The sequence below is a fragment of the Chelonus insularis genome, unplaced genomic scaffold (genome assembly GCF_013357705.1).
Source record: "Chelonus insularis isolate UGA/USDA-ARS -01 unplaced genomic scaffold, ASM1335770v1 contig_41_pilon, whole genome shotgun sequence".
Classification (NCBI taxonomy): Eukaryota; Metazoa; Arthropoda; class Insecta; order Hymenoptera; family Braconidae; genus Chelonus; species Chelonus insularis.
In genome coordinates, this window is record NW_023276571.1 from 846283 (window position 1) to 867385 (window position 21103).

A 21103-nucleotide genomic window follows, 5' to 3' on the forward strand; every position below is an offset into this window, starting at 1 on the left:
GTTTATTTATGCGATTATTTATTTATTGTTGATCATAATTTGCATCAACAAATGTCGTGATTTTTTCAAAAGCTAAATGATTGAGTAATTTATCATTATACATAGGATCTAGTATTTCATTTAAATTATTGGTCACTGATGGTAATTTTGTTTTATATATTGAAATAAGTGTATGAACATTAACACAATTTGAAATCGGTATGTCTAGTCTTTTGCTTAACCATTTTTGTACATCATCAGAAAAATTGTATGGAAAGTTCCATGTATTTTTGGATAATTTGTTTAAATAACAATTACACAATTCACATATTTGGAATGGCTCATACATTTCATAATTGAAACATTTATTAAAAACCTATAAAAAAAAAGTTTTAAAAAATTTCCACATAAAAGTAAATGATCTACTTGTTTATCACAAATCTTTAAATTTATTCTTAAAGTAATACTTACATCACTTTCGTCCATTTCAAAGTCATTATCTGATAATGATGTGCTCCAAAAGAAATAAGCAGCAAATAGTGTATCACTTTCATTATCAAAAGTATTAAAAAAAGTTTCAAAAAACATCTCTAAAGGTTCAATATAGCTTTCATCATTTTTTAAAACTTTTAAATTAGATAGTGCTAACAATCCCATTTCTCGTACTTCTGCATTGTCATCGACTAGCAAATTTAACAATGTTGTCCACCAATCCAGAAGACACTCTAAAAATATTGAATTAATTTTTCATCAACAAATATAATGCAAAAGATAACACTTGTACTGTTCAACATACCTCTAGATGGTCTCCAATTATTAATACTTATGTCAATGTAAATATCACCGATCACATGAGCAATAGCTAATCGATAATCTAGTGTCGATGTACTTGTCCATGAATTATAAAAAAAAGTTTCATTGATTAATATACTTAATCGATCTATAAACAGTCGTTTATCACATTCAGTCTGAAAACATACATAAAATATAGATATTTTAATTAAAGAAATTATTTTTACGAGAATTATTAGATAAATATAAATACATGCAATAATACTCACAGAATCTGGATATTTTAAAATTCTTTTAAATATTTTACCCAGCAATTTTAATGTATTTGGAGCTCTAATATGATTACTCTTTTCAATAAAAACTACAATTGTCATACAAATATCGTTATCAAATTGTATTTGATTTGTACAAAAATCATTTGGTTCATTTTCAGTATAAACTTGGTATAAAAATTCTTGTATTGCTGTTTGGAGATCAATATCAAATATATCTTGTTTGATTTTATTAAATGCTTGATCAATAGCTACTGATAGTAATGCATCTTGAATATTACTATTTAAAAGTGATGAATTATTATATCTTTTATAATATTTTTTATAAATAATTTCATGTATATTAAACCATCCTAAAATTTGTACGTGAGTATTGGAATGAGATAAGATTTTGGTCCATATTTTCAGCCACTTTTCTAGTTCACATACATCTTTAGAATCTGTGATGCGTTGCCAATCAATAAAAAATTGTACTATTGAACACTCGAATAATTCCTTCCCTACTGATTGTTTCGGGTTGTCATCAATTAAATATATGATTGATTCAGAAAGAATTTCATTAAATGGAATGTAATCAATCTCTTTTGATCTGGAAAAAAATGATCTGCACTATTGAAGATAAATGAATTTTTATAAATTATCTACTATTAAAGTAATAAATAATAAATGTATACATATTAAACCTGCATTGCTATTTTGTAATGAATTTTTTACATTGCAATTTAGTAAAGAACATGTCCAAGATAAATTAGATTAATTTTAAAACATTTCAATAATTTTACCTCTGTTCATAAATTCTCATAAATTCATGAACAACATTAATATATGCTGCTGCTAATGGATAACATAAGGAATTAGAAGCAGACCAGCATCTCTTTTTTATAATCCAAGTAGAATTTGTTAGGAATTTTATTAATTTTATTTCTTTCAGATTGCAAGTAACAAATAAACTGCTTTGAACTATCTGTAATATCTAAAAATATTGAATCGTAAATAGAGTGAGTAAGAATAAATATCTACCATGGAATTTATCAAGCAAGATGACCAAAAAAGTAAAAAAATGAATTGTTGATACAAACTTGTAAAAGATAACCATGTATTAAATTCCATTGACGTAATATAGATTTTTTAGATTCCATTTCAATATCATTAAATAAATCGTTAATAAATGAGCAAACGGTTTTTTCTGTAAGTAAAGGAACAATAGCTCTTGCTGCTAATTCACGTGTTGTATAAACGACACTTTTAGCGCATGCAGAAACAAATTTTACAAATGTATCAACCTGAAATAAATAAAAAATTATAACAAATAATATAAAATATAATATAATGAAATAATTAAAAATTCAATAATACCTTCCAATTAGCATTTGATCTATCGCTATTTGTATTAAGATATAAACGAGACAAAATTAATAAAATAGACTGAATACTTGGCTTTATAGCATTGTTTTCATTATGAATAAATAATTTTAATTCATCAAGCATAAATGATAAAAGTTGTGGATATTTTTCAAAAAATATTTGTCCAGTCATTTTGTTATGAACAGTCAAATTTACATAATCTTTCGTCCTTTGAACACCAAAAATTCGTGTTATTAAAGCACTGAATAATAAAGTAGCAGAATTACGCTCCTGAAATTATAAATTTCAAGAATAATGAATTAAATATTTAAAAAAATTATATTAATTTATAAAACTTACAGCCCATGTTTGACTATCATAATTTTTTACAGCAATAATTAATCCATCAGCAGCATAAATTCCTGCTAAATCTCGGAGTTGAGCATGTTTAAAAAGGGCTCGTAAGATATTTAATACATGAGTTTTTAAATCAATTATTGTCACTCGATTATTACCATCTCCTGAATTGATAACACTAGAATATTTATATGTATTTATTTCTTCATAATCTTTGAGATCAGAAAAAAATGATTCTTGATTAATTAATTTATCTGCTATCGTTAGCAATTCATTTTCATTTTCAATTTTAGTCAAACTTAAAAGGATTCTCATTATTGAATGAAAAGCTATTCCTTCTCTATTTTTAAGAGAAGGATCAGATGTTACTAATGCCTGAAAATTTTTAAGTAAAATGAGCAATTAAAAATTTTTAAAAGTGTTTGATTTTTACAGTGGTTTACTTACTTGTACCATGAATGGTACTCCAGCACTTCGCCTGGTAGCACACAATTTAGAATTTCCAGGTGCTAATCCGGTAATAGCTATGAGCAACTGATACAACCAAATCTTAGGCAGCTTATTAAACTTTTCATCTTTAAGCTTCCATAATCTTGAACAAAGCTGCTCGAATCCTACATGTGCTTGTTCAAAAGCACCTCTATGTTTTGTTTCACAAAGCAAGGTAACTAAATGATCTCCAATTTTTAAAATATGTTCATTAGTTAACAATCCTTTATCCAAATCATTATTAATTATAGGTAATTTAATCATAAGATGACCGAAAAGTAGACTTGTTTCTTTAACGGTTCTCCAAGAGCATATTAAAACCATTTGTGGTGTTACTTTATTTATTTCAGATAAATCTTCAGTAATATTCAAGTATTTTTTATTCATATCCATAGGAAAGTGGCCTTCTGGTGAAGAATTATTTACCACCGACGACACTGCTTTGTTCAAATATAAACAAGTGTCAATTATATCTGTAATAATATTCTGACAATCATTGGTATGCACTTTTCTGAAAACGATATCTTCAGTTAAATGGTAATCAAATACCTAATAAGAAATGTAGAAAATTGAAAATTCAAATAATAATAGTAGTAAATAATACAGAGTCATTATTTTGAAATAAAAAATGTTGACAACTTACTTGAAATCGCAACTAGATATTAAAGTTTTTATACAGAAAATATAACCATATAAAGAATATTTAGAGACAACTTGGATAATATTATCATAATTTAATTCCACTGGTTTCTGAAAATCATATTATAAATGATAACATTAAGGATCTTTTTTAGTTAATTTGTTAAAATTGTATTGATTAAATCTTACTTTTAAATACTGCAAGAGAACCATTATTAATTGCAAAGTAATATCGCCTTTACTTTTTACATTCCATCGCATTTCAATTATTTCTTCAATAATTGGTGACATCATACAAACTTTCAACATATAAGCTGCGGTAATACTATCAATTGGTCGCATGCTATTGGCAAGTTTAAATGCTACATTTAAAATAGTTTCAAGTTGTTTTTCATCGTCTAATTGTAAAATTGACGGTTTTAATTTCGAGATTATTTTGAAAGCAATATTTTTATTTGTTTCGTATGTATCTAGTAGTAAACATTGAAAAAGTTGATTTGCTTGATCAGCAGTCCATTCATTAATTTCATTATCATCTTTGAAATGCCAAATTTCTTGTTGTAATTGTAACAATAATAAACTGTTCTCTTTTCGTATATGTGTAGCTCCAATAAATATTGAATTTAAACATAATTTTCGTATATCAATGAAAAATGATTTATAAATTTTTAATAAATTAAATGAATCATTTGCTAATTTTTCGTATTCTTTTTTACGTTGTGCATATAATTCTTGATGCTCGTCTATTTCTACACCCTTTATACTTGATTCAAATTTTTCTAATTGAAGTGTATTTCTTTCAAGTACTGCTGTGTTATTATTTAATCGCTGTAACGCCTAGAATTCAAATATTTATGAGATTTTTGAAAATAATATCATTTTTTACTATACCAGTTACATACCTTTTTTAATAAAGGAATAAATTCGAATTTTTTTCCAAGATTAAATTTTAAAAATGTCAATATTAAATTTAATTCTTTTTCTGAAAAACTTAGCGTACTTTTTTTTGATTCCACTAAAAGTGATAGTGTTGATAGTTTTATCTAGAAAATAATTAAAATAAAATATTTTATTACAAGGAAATAATAAATAAAATTACCTGTTCACAAGAGTTTGTCAAATATTCTGTCAATTGTTTATAATACAATTGTTGTCGCCATTTAACTTGATCATTTAGTAAATCATCAGTGCTATCAAGTTCTCCACTTAACTTTTGTTTAAGTAATTCGTGAAGAGTTTTAAGAATATCATTCTTACTCATTTTTTAAATATTTAATATAAAATAAAAAATTGAATCCAATAACAATTATTTAATAATTTTTTACACAATTTTAATGTTTAGGTACGTGTAAATTGTAAAGTCGAATTTTTTTTATTGATATAAATAATTCTTAAATTTCATTGAAATTTGCAAAACCAGTTCCAAGTAAAAATCTGATACTGTTTTAACAATTTCTTATATTTGTACAATTTTTTAGGTATTATAAAATCGTGTTTATAGGTTATAAAATTATAAATAATAATATAAAATCAAAGTTATTGTATATGTTAAAATATTTTCAAGTATTATGACTTAATAAACACTAATTTTGTAAAAACATAGAGTCTATTTAATAAATTATAATTGTTTTTTCATTAAAATACACTCATTAGAAACATGTGTTTGACCATTTCTACTGAGATCTGTTTACTACTGTTTACATTTATTATTTGGAGGTTAGACTCCAATTTATGAATAACATATTTATTTTTTATATCTCCTCTATATTTACTTATTTATCAATGTATACATAGGTAATCAGAATAATTATGGTTTGGAATTCAAAGGTAATAATTAATTCAGTCTTATGTATAATTTAATTACAATTTATATCACAAACTTTATCATAATTTTAATATCTTCTTAAAGATGAAGTATCTTAACCAGTATGCGATATAACTAACCATGACATAATTAAATAAAATAAAAACATTGGATATACTGCAAGTGCCTTCCGTTTTACTGGATGACTTTCGCTTAAAAATGTTGTAGAAGCTATAATATTAAAAAAAAATATTGTTTTTTTTCAATTTTAGTTTATAAAAAAATATTTAAATTCAACTCACCATATATAGCCCAAAGGAATCCAATTACACCACAGAGAACGCGAAGTATAAACAGGTAAATTGTTTGCTCAAATAATAATATAATTTTACAAAATATGAGAGCAATAGATATAGGAAGTAGACAATACCCCAAAACACATATATTCTGGAAGAATGATCTAGAAAAAATAATTATGAGTTACGTTTGATATAAAGTGTATAAGAGCTAAACTATTTATAAAAAAAAGTCGTTCAATTTAAAAAAAGAATAATTGTTTCAATGAACGTAATTTTGTACAAATTATCTAGTTATTTACTTAATTTTTTGATCATCATTTTGTTCACTCACATATTTCCTCCTAATAGTTTAGAATTCAATGTCACTACTATTGAGCCATTCCACACTATTACAAATACTTCGGCAAATTCAGGACCTCCATCATTGGATACCTCTTTATCAGAATGCCCTTGTAAAATCCTACAATAATGTTTTCCAATTTTAGAAGTTTTATGAATGAGTATATTTAAAAATAAATTAATCTTTTTTATCATTATTAATTTCAATGACTTACATAGCCAAAAATGTACATAATAGTAATGGTCCCCACAAGTCCCCTACAAAAAAATTGTTATTATCTTATTGTCAAGTCTTTGATTTAAATAATTATCCATTAAAATACTTACATTCTTTCAAGAGACTCTTTTTTTCTTTGGGATTTATTACGTGATGGAATTTTTTACCTACGATTTTCAAATCTCTAAGCTAAAATTGAGAATAAAATTTTAATTTCGAATCTAAATCTTGCTATGTTAATCTAATGAGATATAAATAAAACTTACTATTGTATCTTTGACAGGTTCATCTAATGTGTTAATAGAAAAATCATTGTTATGAGGTTCATTTCTCATATTTTTTATCGTCATTTCACCTTCAATGTCTTTGGTATTGATAACATACTCAGAATCGTCCAACATCTGAAAATATTAGTTTATCTTAACATCAATAATTCTATTGTTTTAATTTGAACAAAAATTAAAAATAGTTACTGTGTTAATTCTTGAATTAGTTGTTTTTTTACTAGGATAAATAAATCGGTATATTGAAAATGACTTCACAGGCGTTGATAATTGTAAATCCTAAAAAAAAGATTAATCGTATTATTACTCATATTTGTAAGTTTTTCTATTTTTAAGTAATTATGTATGTTTAAGATTGGATTATGGTAGATTTAATGCATAATTATTTAAAATAATGATCACGAAATGATAATAATCATTTTATGAAAACACATTTAGATAAATGACGTGTAAAGTTAGAGAAGTTGAAGCAGTTAGGATTGAATTTGAACTTTCTCACCAATCCAACAAAATGACATATAAATAAAAATAATTACATAAATATAATTATTACTTGCTTTTAAATCTTAGATTGCTAGAAAAATTAATTGATTAATAATTATTTTATGACACATAAAATAATTATTATGGAATGTCTGTATGTACAATCAGATGTTCAGCTCGAGAGCATGTAAAACTATAGATATTACCTTTTGGAGTTGTTGGTATTTGTAATATCAATAATCTTATATTTATTGTTGAACCAGTTTCACTATTATAAATATGAAATAGTATTTTTAACAATTAGTTCAATACAATAATTTACATAAATGACATTTTTTATTTTCCGTTCATAAATAAACAAAAAATTTAGTTTCTATGAAATGGAGAATTTCAACGATTGTTCATAGAGGTCGTGACGATCAGTCGTAGCGACAATTTTCATGGAAACTCTGAAATTGAAGAAGAAAGAGGGGGTTATCCCTTCCACAAATAATTTCAGGGAATTTCGCGGTAAAAATGGCAGATTGCATCGTTTTCTTGTCAAATTGATAGTTGTTGCTCTGATTACATTTCGTAAATAAATTCAACATTAAAATTTATTCTAATTTATGAATAATGGCTCAACAGCTCGTTAAATCGTGTGAAAAATATTTCGGAACTCGAAATTTCTATGAAGTTCTCAAAATTTCCAAAAATGCCGATGAAAAACAAGGTAAGATGAATTTAGTTTCAGGGTTTATACGTAATCCTTTCTATAATTTTAAAATAAAATTAATGAATATAAAGTAATTTATTATATTATCTACAAAAATTGTAACATTTTATCCATCTATTTTTTTAGTAAAAAAAGCATATCATAAATTATCACTACTTGTCCATCCTGATCGTGTTGATGAAAAGACAAAAGAAGAAGCTACTGAAAAATTCAAAGTTCTCAGTTTTATACATTCAGTTTTAAGTGACAATGATAAAAGAAAGATTTACGATGAAACAGGTCAATATGATGAAGAGAGTGAAGAAGTTGCCATGAGAAACTGGGCCGATTATTGGCGATCTTTATTTAGAGTTGTCACAGTTGAGGACATTGAAAACTATGAAAAGAATTATAAAGGTTCAGAAACTGAACTTAAAGATCTCAAAAGAGCTTATATTGATGGTAAGTTTATATTCACTTGACCATTTACTATTACAACATTAAATTTCCTTAAACACATTATTTAATCCAACTATTTCTACTCTATCTTGATCATTAATCTCTCATAGACATTTATTTCTTATATTTTTAACAATGTCTAGAGAATTTTTAATTGTTCATTTTTTCTAAAAGTCCAAAAGTTCTGATTATTATTACAACTTTTGCATAGTATATTATAAATAATAACAATGCAATTTTAATTTAATTTGTTTCAAGCTTTAGACCTAGTGATTACTTTATTGTTTTTAATGATTGTCATTGTATTCATACCTTTCATAATAGCTAATAATTTTATACAAATATAAAAGAACGTTTAGCTCTATAATTTATCTTTCAGGTAAAGGTGATATGGATTATATTTTTGAAGCAGTTCCTTTTGTTAATTATGAAGATGAATCGCGACTCCGTGAAATAATCTCAAAACTTATTGAAGACGAAGAAGTACCAGCATTCAGAGCATTCACACATGAAAATGAAAAGAAAAAACTTCGTCGAAAACGAAAAGTGAGTATAAAATGATTATTTAATATTTTCTGAAACGATGTGATGATTGAATTATACTGGGTTATCATCATTGTTTCTATTATCACAAAAAATGTGCAAGAAAATTGCTAAAAAGTCCACAAGATGCCTCTGACAAGACATTCAAGAATATTATTCCTGTACCGATAGGCGGTAGTTGTTAAATTTGATTAGAATCATTAAGAGTAGGAGGGAGTTTTAAATAGAAGGGGGTAGTGGTCATAAATAAATAACGGCGTCGCAAGAAAATACGATTCAGTCTATCATTTAGACGTTTTCTCGTATTCTTCTAGTTTAATTTAACAATTTGAATTGAATATTTTATACATTCGAACTGATTGAAAAATGTGCTTTAGTTGATAAAAAAAAAATCTCAGAATTAAAAGAAATATATTTCTTACAATTGGTGTAAGTGAATTTTGTAAAAATGAGTGTAAAAAAATTGATATTAATTTTTTTAGCTATTGTAAATCATGTATCAAGCACTTGTGTTCATGTTCCTAATAATGATATGATTGAATATGCATGTGAAAATGGTAGTCCATACGATATATATTCGATTCCTGAACGAACTGAAAAGATTCAAATAAGAAACGTTGCTTTAGAACGTATAACGAGCGATACTTTTTCTCGATTTGGGGACAATCTTTGGGTACTAGCTTGTTCCCATTGTCAAATTGCTGAAATTACTTCAGATGCATTTAAACAACTAAAAAATCTTCAACAACTTCGTCTTGATAATAATCATCTACGTACTGTCAAAGCATCTTGGTTTGAAGGATTGATGTATTTAACATATCTCGATCTCAACTATAATCAAATAGAAACAATTGAAAATGGAGTATTTGATAATTTACCAGGTTTAGTAGATCTCCGAATAGCTGGAAATAAAATAGAATGTTTAAATGTTGATGAAATGTCACGTTTGAATGATTTAAAAAGAATATTTTTAAACCAGAATCCACATTTAAAATGTCCTAATGCCATTTCTGAGATTTTAAGAGAAAAAGATATAGATTTTGAGCGTGATTTTGAGTGGGAACAAATTAAAGAAGATTTAATAAAACCAACATCATCGTTGTCGCTAAATCGTAATGATTGGAGAACACCAACTTATTCGTCAACGCCAATGTACCGTGAAAGATTAATAGTATCTCACCCAGTCGAAACTACCACAGAAATTTATTCTTCAAACTCTAAATATTTACCATCAAGTCAAGATAATTCACCGACAACTAATGATTACACATCTGCTTCATATCCAAGCTATGAAGTATCCACTCAAGTTACTCACGAATGGCCAATTCATGAGTCTTATACCACAAGACCCACTGTTAATGAACCATATTATCAAACAAATAATTTTCCAGCAATAGTCACTGAAAGTAGACCCAATGATTATGTCTCTCCACTTCCAACATCTCAAGATTTATACAATGAACCATATTATCCTTCACAACCATCCAGGACATCTTATGATCCTTACAAAGATACTTTACCTGTAGTCGTACCAACTACAACTGCTAAAATTTTCTGGTCAAATTCAGATGAAGTTTTTAATGAAACTGATAATCCACCAATAGAAACTATACCACCTAGCTATGCAGAGTCACCAGTTTATGCAGAACCACCTATTTATGGAGAGCCATCCGATGGATCACCTCTTCATGAAGAATTTGATGACTATCAAACTTCAAGACCACCTATACAACAAGAGTATCCAAACTCACATCCTCTAGAAAATTATCAACAAGTTGATGAAAAACCACCTGTTACTATCTTCTCAACAGTTGTGACAACTACTGATAAACCATTACCAAATTGTAACTCATCAACATCAAGTGGCATTTCTGCTTTGATAATTTTTTTAAACATTTTTTATTACCTTACCAGAATCTTCTAGTCGTGAGAAGAGAAAAAAAAAACCTGATGGAAGGAGAAGAAAAGAATGAAGGAGAAGAGGACAAGACTTGATATATATTTTGCATAGCTTCATAAAAACTCCAGTACCTTTTTAATAACGATTAAATAAAAGCTATTAACCAGTACCTGCAGATATTGATTTAGTAGTCAACATTACGTTCATCACGGAATAAAAAATTACTTCATCATCATCAGTGTTATGTTTATTGAAGAGATGAAAAAAATGAAGATTAGTACATTGAAATGTTAAATGAGATTTACGGCTCATTGAGAATTGCGTACGTATCAATCATTCTTCATTATCTTATTACTATTATCATGATAGAATCAGAACATATAAATATAATCGACCTTTTTGTGTTATGCTAATAGTATAAATATGATATATTTCATGATAACAATAGTAATTGAAATTAACAAGCTACGAGGGTCGCACTGCATCCGTAGTGCTAATGAAATAATTACCTATGCGATTCTCTAAGCAATCAGCTAAATAACATTATGTAATACCTGTCTGATTGCATGTATCATAGATGTCAATTGGATTTTTAATATAATTTCATTTATGATATCAAATGATAATGAAATTCATTTTCATCAAAATATCAGTTATTATTTAATCAAAAGCATTTTTAGGGACAAATGGATTTCATTTATGATAAATATCTGACACTCCCACTCAGAATCATTTGATCAGTATAATTTTCTTGATCCTTATCATGATCGTTTTCATCATCACTATCACTCCATTTGGAAGCTCACGTGTGACCTTCAATCTTTGGATTTTAACACAATTGGTCATTAGATGTAATAACGAATCGGAGTCATTCATCCATTGCTTAGTTTCTAGACTATTATATATCGAGTGATTGAGGGGCGCGTGATGTGATGCTTTTTCGCGCTGCTGCCACTCATGAAGCAAAGCTTTGTTCATGATTACTTGAATGGATATGCTTTTAATTGGCTATTTGAAATTAGAACATTCAATTTGAATAAAAAATTAAATATATATATTCATAGTTAGTGTTTCTATGATTCTAAATCAAAGTTCTTGACCAGCAAACTCGTGAACTTGTTCGTATTTTCCTAGAAGTCTAGGCACGCTACCAATGAATACATTGATATAATGATCTGAATTCCTTTACGGTGAGAGAACAGTTGAGCAATGTGTTCTGTCACGGATTTAAGACGCGTCTCTGTGCTGAGCTTTATTCGATTTCCGGAGCTCAGGGCGCACAGCCAGCTGCACATGAATCTCTTCAAGGAGACCAAGGTCGACCCAAACTAACTAAGCATTTTGTTATGCTTAAGTTAAAAAACATTTCACAGTTGTGTCAACACACTTGAATTCTTGTTTTTCACCATGGGTGGTAGTCTATTATAACTTTTATTAATTAAAAACACTTTAAATGAATGATTAGTGTAATGGATACTCATTCTACTCTGTTGACTTTATTACAAAGATGAATGATAAGCGAGAGATATTCTGAGTTGCTACTTTTTCTCTTTTTTTTTGACCTATTTTATGTATTTTTTATCCATTTTATTTCATTTGAAAAAATTTTTTTTTCTACATTGAAAAAAAAAATATTCGCTTTACAAAAAAATGTTGATTTAATCAATAAAAAAATTTGAAATATTCGTAATAAAATAGTAAAATAAATTTGATATTTGGTTAGTGATTATAGTGAGTTTAAATACCAGTGAAATTGGATTAATAATTACTTTCTGAGGCACCATGGATTTAAAAAAAAAAAATGAAACATAAAAATAAACCAATACTCAGATAATTCTATTTAAAATAATCGAATACAATTGAAATATCTTTTTTCAATGAAATCATTTAAAGTAACCATCAAAACTAAATCTATAAAAACTGTAAAGTTTTTTCTCAGTGCATTTAAACTTTTTTTTGAAAGTATTTAAAGTGCATTAGCTATCCTATATTTCCCATTCTTATTTTAAAATCGATTTAAATTAATTAATTGTAACCAACCTTTTAGCAATAAGTAATTATAAATATTTAATTATTGATCACCATTACTAAAAAAAAAAAATTACTTGTTTAAATGTGATAATAAAATGTTCATTGTTAAAAAAAATCTTAAAGCTATGGTTTCAGAGTGACATTCTTGAAAGTATAAATTGAAATAAATAAGGATTAATGAATACTATCATATTCTTTATGAATTCCATTCTTGAGGGTTCTTTGCGGTCTAATTAAAATCAATCAGTACTTGTGTTTTAGTTGGAGCTTTGATGTTTTCAATTTATTTACTTCTTTGAAATGAGCTTTACACAGAAAATATCACTTTAATAATTTGACTTATTATCATTTTATTGATATGTATTTTTACTAAACAATAATCTATGGTTATTATTGCTGATTAAAATTTACAATTGCAAATGTCTGTTCTTGAATAATTGAACTTTCTTACATCATATCCGTTTTTTACTTTAAAAACAATGGTTAAAGCAATAGAATATAATCGTAAGAAAATCACTAAAACTTCATATTTGTGAAAAAGTAAATTTAAAAAAAGAATTATATTTATTTTAATCTTAATTAAAAATTTATGTGACAATACATTAATTTTTATATTTTTTATCAATATTAAAATTAAAATTAAAAAATAAATCATCAATAGCATTAATTTGTTTATTTTTCTTTGTTCTATCATGCTCTTCTTCTAATGTTGTTGACCATCAAAGCAGCAAATTTTAGACCTCACCTCATCGAGTTCATCGACGGCTGCGATTAGCGGTGACGCGAGGTTCAGACTTAGTATCAAATGTTCGTGTGTTAAGTCACAGCAATCGACTCATAGTAATGCTCGTTATGCAATGAAAACCTAACATTAGGTCGGTGCCTTAGATAGCTTGCCAGAAATTATAAATACTGATATTTGCGTTCACTACTCTTAATGTATGAGAATTCATGTAAAAATGAAATGATTCCACGACTCATTTTTTTTTTATCAAATTGGACCTCATTTATTTTTTTGATTAATTTTAATATCAGTGTTACAATATAATATACAAGGTTTTTAAAAATAATGTCATTAAATCAAGATAACAAATTTTTAATTTAATTTCTTTAAAAAATTGCTGTTTAACTTTGAACTCTGAATGACCTAATAAATTTTTAAATTGAGTTTATCGTTCTTTAGTATCATTCTAATTAGTGTTAATGTATATGTTTAATACCAAGTGATAGCTAAGTGTGCAAATAAATTTTTTAATTTATTAATGAATATAAAAATGTTGAAAAAAAAATTTTTAATTCATTTCTGTATTTATTAATATTCTGAATCAAAGTATAATACCTACATATATTTACCCTATTTTTTATTTTAAGCTTTAAGTAATTTTATATTAACAAAACTATCAATTTTTATTATTATTCATTTTATTTGTTTAAATATTTTTTGTACAAAGTTTACAATATTAATCTTATTGTAATTTAATATAAATAGGATAATGGGAAAGGATTAATTTATCAATTATTATAACAAAATATACATATAAATGTTTAGGATAATTTTATTCAAACCTTTTTGACATAAATTAAAAACTAAGGACCTAAAAGAAAGAAGTGCAAAGCTCAATAAATATTCTATGGGTCTTATCAAAATAAAAAAAAATATTTTGATATTATCTGATAAATTTTATTACCACTATAAAATGTTTTTATAAACAACTAAATTCAGATGAATAGACTCTCTTCATAACCATAAGACAAAACATATTAAATTAATTTCTATATAAATAAAATATAAATTAATTTATCTTGCATATATTCCAAGACTAACCATTTCCAGAATTGATATTTGGTATAAACAAGTAGGCTTATAAGATTAAAATGAGGCTATCCTAATTTTTATCCACTTCAGAAGAATGAAAATAGAATTAGGATCAAAAGATTCAAGTTGGACTTTGCTTTCTATTTCATCCTAATTTTTATCCACTTGGAAAATAAAGGAGTAACATGGAAGAAAATAGTATAAAAAGAGTTAATCTAGGTTTTATATTTTGATTTAGAATATCTATTATTTATATATTACATTTTATTTAAATTTGATGAAAATCATCAGTGTGCTCAGATTTATTTAAATAAATAAACCATGCAGTTGATATATTTTCGGTCTCATCTAAAGGTTTATTATAGACTCTAATTAACACTCATGATACTCAAATTCCAATACATCTGTTTCTATATGTTTGATAATCTTGGCAACAAGCATGTGGTGTATATCATAAATACTAATTTTCTATATTTCTTTCTTTAGTTGAGATCTATTAAAGATCGTAAAATTCTTAATCTCGTTGATTGAAGCACAGTGATTCGATTGTTTTATAAATAAACTAGCAAAGCTATGAATGTTTTAAGCATAAAATTTGATATAAATACAGCTGATAAAACAGCTTTAATAACTATTTTAATATTTAATAATTTATGACGAAGAATCTCTAAATTTGAATGATTTATTGTTTCAGTGGGCCAAGGAAGCTAAAGAAGCAGAACAATTGTCGAAAATGTTGAAGATTGAAGAAGATGAAAAACAAAAATCAACAAATGATTTAGCACTGGCGATTCAAAATCGTAATAGAGAACGAGCTGGTGAAGCTGAAAACTTTTTTGATTCTCTTATTGAAAAATACGCTTCGAAAGCGGAAAAATCAAAGAAGACTAAAAAAACAACAACTGGTAAACAAAAGAAAAAAAATTCATAATTAAAGAAGTAATTTTTATCACACGATGAACATAAAGTGACTAAGATCTATCCTGCTATATATATATATATAAATATATGCTAAATAAATATATAAATAAATAAAAAATTGAAAAAAAAATTAAAAATAGTAATTAATCTTTTGTATTAAATTCAATTGATTATTTTGTTAAATTTACTTATAAAAGTCCTCTGTACAATTGATTCTATTTATAAATAAATTAACTGTGTTTTCATTTAATATATACAATTTGTTCTTTATTTTATTTATCGATGGTCTAAGAATTTTTTTTTTTTATTTTTTATATTATTGATGGTAAATATTAGTTCAGAAATTAGCATAAAAAATTAAGGATGATTTTCGTATTTTTAACCTAATAAATTACATATAATATTTTGTAATTAGTGAAAATAACTAAACTTAGTTCTTTCTATTTTTAAAATAATGGGTAATCAAAAACCACGTGCTTCTAACTTGACTGATACTGCCCTCTTTGTCAAAGTACTGTACTAACTGGCTTGTTCATTTTTTTTGGTACTTCTATGACATCATTTTCATACAGACACAGGTGTTCAGTATATAGTAGACTAGTGGTATTGTAAATAAGTAGATGTATTTATCTACATCAAGTTAACAAGAATTACAATAATAATTAACAGTACAAGTCAATGACTCAAAGTTCAACGTGCATTTGAGATAGATTTAAGACGTCAAATAGAAATATTTTAGGTAATTTATCAACTTTAATTTACTTTTTTTTTCTAATACTCATTTTTTGAAACAATATTCTATTTAATATATTTATTGTGATTACAGATATAAAATGGACTTTGTAAAAAATATTGTTAATGACACTTTTAAAGAAAAAGAACCTTGGCAAATAGTTGGAATAACTACAACTTCTGTTCTTGGAGCTGTTTGGCTGTGGAATTTTTGTCATGAAGATGAAAGTTTATTAGAGAGAGGGAGAAAAACAGTATTTCGATTGATAAGATATATTCCATCAATGCGAGAAAAAATAGAGACTACATTAAATTCTCTAAATGAAACATTTGAGAAAGAAGCATTAGAACGAGTTGAAAATATGCCTTTTATCTGTGAATTGCCTAATCAGGGATTAAATCATGATGAAATTTTAGAACATGTTAAAAAATGCGTACAACTAGGTAAAACATTTTATTTATACAAATAAATATCGTAATGCATGATATTACTCCCTTATTTATTAATTTTTTTAATATAAAATATTTATTATCTATTTAATGAATTGCGATAAATATTCTTAAAGCATAAATAAATGTTATTTTTTAATAAAATTGTTAAAATTAATTTTCCAGGTAAATATAAATGGGAGAACGGGAAAGTCTCGGGAACAGTTTATAGAAATGACGAAGATTTGTTAAAATTAATGGCTGATGTTTATGGTCTTGCATCTTATACCAATCCATTGCATCCCGACGTATTTCCAGGAATTTGTAAAATGGAAGCGGAAGTTGTTCGAATTGCTTGTAATTTATTTCATGGTGATGACCAAACATGTGGGACTGTAAGTAATTTAAATTAAATAAAAATTTACTGATTAATAATATCTAATTATATAAATAATTCATTTATTTTACTTAAATATTTATTTTTATCGTTTTAGATGACTACTGGTGGCACAGAATCAATTATTTTAGTGTGTAAAGCATACAGAGATTATGCTAGAGAAGTTAGAGGTATCAAGAATCCTGAAATGATTATTCCAGTAACTGCTCATTCAGCATTTGATAAAGCTGCTCAATTTTTGAACATTAGAGTACGTACTGTACCAATTACTGATGAATATGAGGTGTGTATTGATTCAATGAAACGAGCTATTTCAAGAAATACCATTATGGTAAGTTATAGTAACTTAATTTAATATCAATTCTGAGAAGATACATTTTTTAGAATAAAATTTAATATAATATTTATAGCTTGTTGGATCTACACCTAATTTTCCCTTATGGAACAATGGACAATATTAAAGATATTTCAGAATTAGGACTAAAATATCAAATTCCAGTACACGTTGATGCATGTCTTGGTGGATTCTTATTATGTTTTATGCCACAAGCAGGTTTTCCTATACCTGATTTTGATTTTAAACTTCCTGGAGTGACAAGTATTTCAGCAGATACCCATAAGGTAGTAGATAAAAAAGAAAAGAGTAAAATCGTTACATTAAATCTTTGGTTAAAAAAAAAACTTTTCTTATTCTTTTAGTATGGCTTTGCTCCCAAAGGATCGTCTATTATTCTTTATCGGGATAAAACATATAGACATCATCAATTTACAATAACTACCGACTGGCCAGGTGGTATTTATGGATCTCCGACGATAAATGGATCTAGAGCGGGTGGAATAATTGCAGCGTGTTGGGCTTCACTTATGCATTTTGGATATAACGGTTATTTAGAAGCGACAAAGAAAATAATTGCAACCACCAGATATATTGAATCAAGGTAATTCACAATGTTATCAAAAATCTTAAAGACACTTAACTTATCACAAAAGAGTTAAATGTATGAATACGATTTATTAAATTTACTAAATAAATTACAGGCTACGGAAAATGGATGAGATCATTATCTTTGGAACGCCAGGTACTTCAGTTATTGCCTTTGGCTCCCAACAGTTCCATATTTATCGAATTTCTGAGGGTTTAACAGCCAAAGGCTGGAACTTGAATGTTCTACAATTCCCGTCTGCAATTCATTTATGTGTAACTTTTGTTCACACACAGCCTGGAGTTGCCGATTCATTTTTAAGAGATGTAGAGACTATTTTAAGTGAGATAAGACAAAATCCTATGGAACCTGTAGAAGGAAGGGTGAGAATCTTATCGTATAGTTATAAATAAGTTTTTAAACTTTATTTTAAATTCAATAATTCCATAATTATAACTGTTAATTTTATAAATGTTTCAATTCAATTTTTTCACAAGTTTATTTTATATTTCAGTTGGCCATCTATGGAATGAGTCAAACTCTACCTGATCGTAGTGTTGTTGGAGATTTAGCCAAGCTATTTCTCGATTCAATGTATTTTACTCCAAAAACTAAAGATGAAGAAAAAAAAAATTAATATTCAATAAAGTATTTAATTTTTTTTTATGGCTAAAACGAATTATTTTTATATTGTATTTTAAACAATTTATTTTGTATATACATATAAAAAACAAAGAATATATTTTTTAAATTCAGTAGTAATTCAATTTGAGTCTACTGTTATTTCCATAATTTAATTTAGGCTTACTAAGTATTGGTTGCCAATAACGTAGAATGCGAAATTGAACTATCGGTGTAATATATGATTCATTATCATAACAATCATACGACGAAATTCGTACGGAGAATCGAGAACCATTTCTATTATTTCACGTTCTATATGCTATAAATGGTCGAAGCAATATCATTATGAAATTTCTTAAATTCATTTGAATATTTCAAATAATCTATTCAAAAAAAAAAAAGTACCTCTTGTTATGAATTATATTTTATTGAATCTGATTATTTTTTTCTAATTTCATTATTTATTATACTCAGTGAATGAAACTAGTATATTACGAATATACAACCTTCTATTAGATAATGACTCAATAAAAATATAGACATAGATGATTATTGAGAGGCTAAGAATAGATAGCAATATGATAAAGAGAGACAGAAAATAAGGGAAAAGAAGAATAGAAAACGGAAACAGAAGTATCAGTTGTCATCGAATAATATGAACGGAAATTTTTTAATTGAATTGATTATTGTTATCTTTTACGATTTAATTTTAATTGTCACTCTGAATGTATGGAGGATGTACTTGTTTAATGATCCTCATTGATTTCGACAAGATGTTTATTTTGAATTTAATTATCTTTAGATTTTTTTTAAAAAACATTTTTTAATTATAATTAATATCATAATATTTTGAGTTTTTTCATTAAAGACACGGAAATGAGAATGCCTGTTGATGACTTGGAAAATTGAAGAGTTCTATAGTAATACAAAACAATTGTGTTTGTCGTTTAAGAAAATACTAATAAACTGCTGATAACAATGTCTTTAATCAAAAAAATGTGCTGCTTTCAGTAACATCAAAGAATCGTTTTCATTATTTCATTATTGTTTAAATTTATAGTATTTAAAGATTTTGTGTAATTAATTATTTGATGTTTATTAATAAATAAATTCATCTTTTGAAATAAATATTCGTAATAATTAATCCAAAATTAATTAGTGAATTTCTGAAATTTACTGATGCAAATATTATAATTAACTGTATTATTAATATAAATGTCAACTCTTCATTTTGGTTCAGTTGTATTTAAATTTCGTTTAAATCAGACGTACTTGCGAATCTTTTGTTCGTGCTTTGTTCGTCATTTGATACTATACTTCACTTTGAAGCTTCAGATCTTTAAAACAATATTAAAGGAACTTTTAGTGCTTATTGATAAATTCTTCGTACTCACTTTACTCTCATATTGTATATTGAATATTACACAATACTGCATTTTTTATCATTACCTAGTACTTTCATTTATTATTCATTATTATTAATTGTTTCTTGTTGAAAATAATTTATTTTAAAAATAAACGATATTTTTTTGTGTTTACCAATAATAATTTCTAAATCTCTTTGGTTTTATTTTATTTTCGTAACAGATTTAAATACACTGTAAATCGAACGTGTATTAAAATAACACACCTTGAGTTCAATGTTAAATAGATATACACAAACTATAGAACCTTGTAGTCATTTTTAACACACTTCAAGGTGTGTTAACATCTATAGTTTGTTTATGGGGTTTAACATTGAAAACATGATTTGCAGTGTAGTTAATGGTAAAAAAAATAATAATTCCTAAAAACTCTTATTAATTAATAAATAATAAAATATTAAAAAGTATTGAATGAAAATAATTACCAAATAGGATGTAGTGGAGATGATACAACATAAATCAATGAAATAGAAATGTCACTAACAATTTAATAAATTATCATGTCATAGTGTGATATATTTTTCTCTTGAATTTCATTTAATTTAACAATTCGTGTTTTCATGAAATTATTTAATATTCATAAGTGGTATGATATTTATCATCTCCATGAAATAAATATTAAAATGATCACATGGCCGATTTATTTTTAAAATCAAAAAGTGTAATCAAAATGAATTTATTTTGTAAATGGTCAAATAATTCGTTGAGTGAAGGTATAAGATGATGAAGGAAAAATAAAAAGAGTAACGTACTTGCATTAAAACAAAAAAAGATAGGAAGCTGTTAAACTCTTAAAAATTGTGGTTAACAAATGTGATCAAGCTCTGATAGGTCGATGGCTTGAGTGCGCGCCGTGGTGCAGTTGAACGTTATGTCGCTATACTAGTTTGTGATAAGTTGGGCAGTATCGCT

At 26.2% G+C, this 21103-nt stretch overlaps 4 protein-coding genes across 6 annotated transcripts; 2 read left to right on the plus strand and 2 right to left on the minus strand.

The window, feature by feature from the left end:
- Nucleotides 1-16: 16 nt before the first annotated feature.
- On the minus strand, nt 17-5601 carry THADA (Thyroid adenoma-associated protein homolog). Its single transcript, XM_035087720.1, has 13 exons — nt 4972-5601; nt 4775-4915; nt 4062-4709; nt 3877-3983; nt 3192-3744; nt 2748-3119; nt 2400-2678; nt 2123-2326; nt 1826-2016; nt 1041-1632; nt 776-947; nt 451-704; nt 17-355 (listed from the first exon to the last, which is right to left on the minus strand). The coding sequence occupies exons 1-13, from the start codon at nt 5131-5133 to the stop codon at nt 23-25; spliced, it is 4008 nt and encodes a 1335-aa protein (XP_034943611.1). The 5' UTR covers nt 5134-5601; the 3' UTR covers nt 17-22.
- A 121-nt stretch (nt 5602-5722) lies between these two features.
- On the minus strand, nt 5723-7660 carry LOC118069538 (protein YIPF6). Of its 2 annotated transcripts, none has more exons than XM_035087723.1 (8): nt 7505-7660; nt 7005-7094; nt 6798-6932; nt 6642-6720; nt 6530-6572; nt 6307-6435; nt 5979-6136; nt 5723-5907 (listed from the first exon to the last, which is right to left on the minus strand). In XM_035087723.1, the coding sequence occupies exons 3-8, from the start codon at nt 6930-6932 to the stop codon at nt 5792-5794; spliced, it is 660 nt and encodes a 219-aa protein (XP_034943614.1). In that variant the 5' UTR covers nt 7005-7094; nt 7505-7660; the 3' UTR covers nt 5723-5791. The 2 variants fall into 2 exon arrangements, with proteins under 2 accessions (XP_034943614.1, XP_034943615.1); XM_035087724.1 differs by lacking the exon at nt 7505-7660 and adding an exon at nt 7373-7391.
- Nucleotides 7661-7787: 127 nt separating this feature from the next.
- On the plus strand, nt 7788-15836 carry LOC118069537 (dnaJ homolog subfamily C member 9). 2 transcript variants are annotated; one of them, XM_035087721.1, is made up of 4 exons: nt 7788-8010; nt 8140-8454; nt 8831-8997; nt 15436-15836. In XM_035087721.1, exons 1-4 carry the CDS (start codon nt 7914-7916, stop codon nt 15670-15672), a joined length of 816 nt encoding a protein of 271 aa, XP_034943612.1. In that variant the 5' UTR covers nt 7788-7913; the 3' UTR covers nt 15673-15836. The 2 variants fall into 2 exon arrangements, 1 of the variants encoding a protein (XP_034943612.1); XR_004690637.1 differs by lacking the exons at nt 7788-8010; nt 8140-8454; nt 8831-8997 and adding an exon at nt 9214-11216 and having other exon boundaries at nt 15436-15574.
- Nucleotides 15837-16209: 373 nt separating this feature from the next.
- Nucleotides 16210-19168, plus strand: Sply (Sphingosine-1-phosphate lyase). Its single transcript, XM_035087834.1, is given in 9 exon segments — nt 16210-16401; nt 16489-16838; nt 17010-17218; nt 17318-17551; nt 17631-17651; nt 17653-17841; nt 17920-18158; nt 18259-18526; nt 18658-19168. Coding segments are annotated over 8 exon segments (1626 nt in total). The 5' UTR covers nt 16210-16401; nt 16489-16495; the 3' UTR covers nt 18781-19168.
- Nucleotides 19169-21103: the final 1935 nt, after the last annotated feature.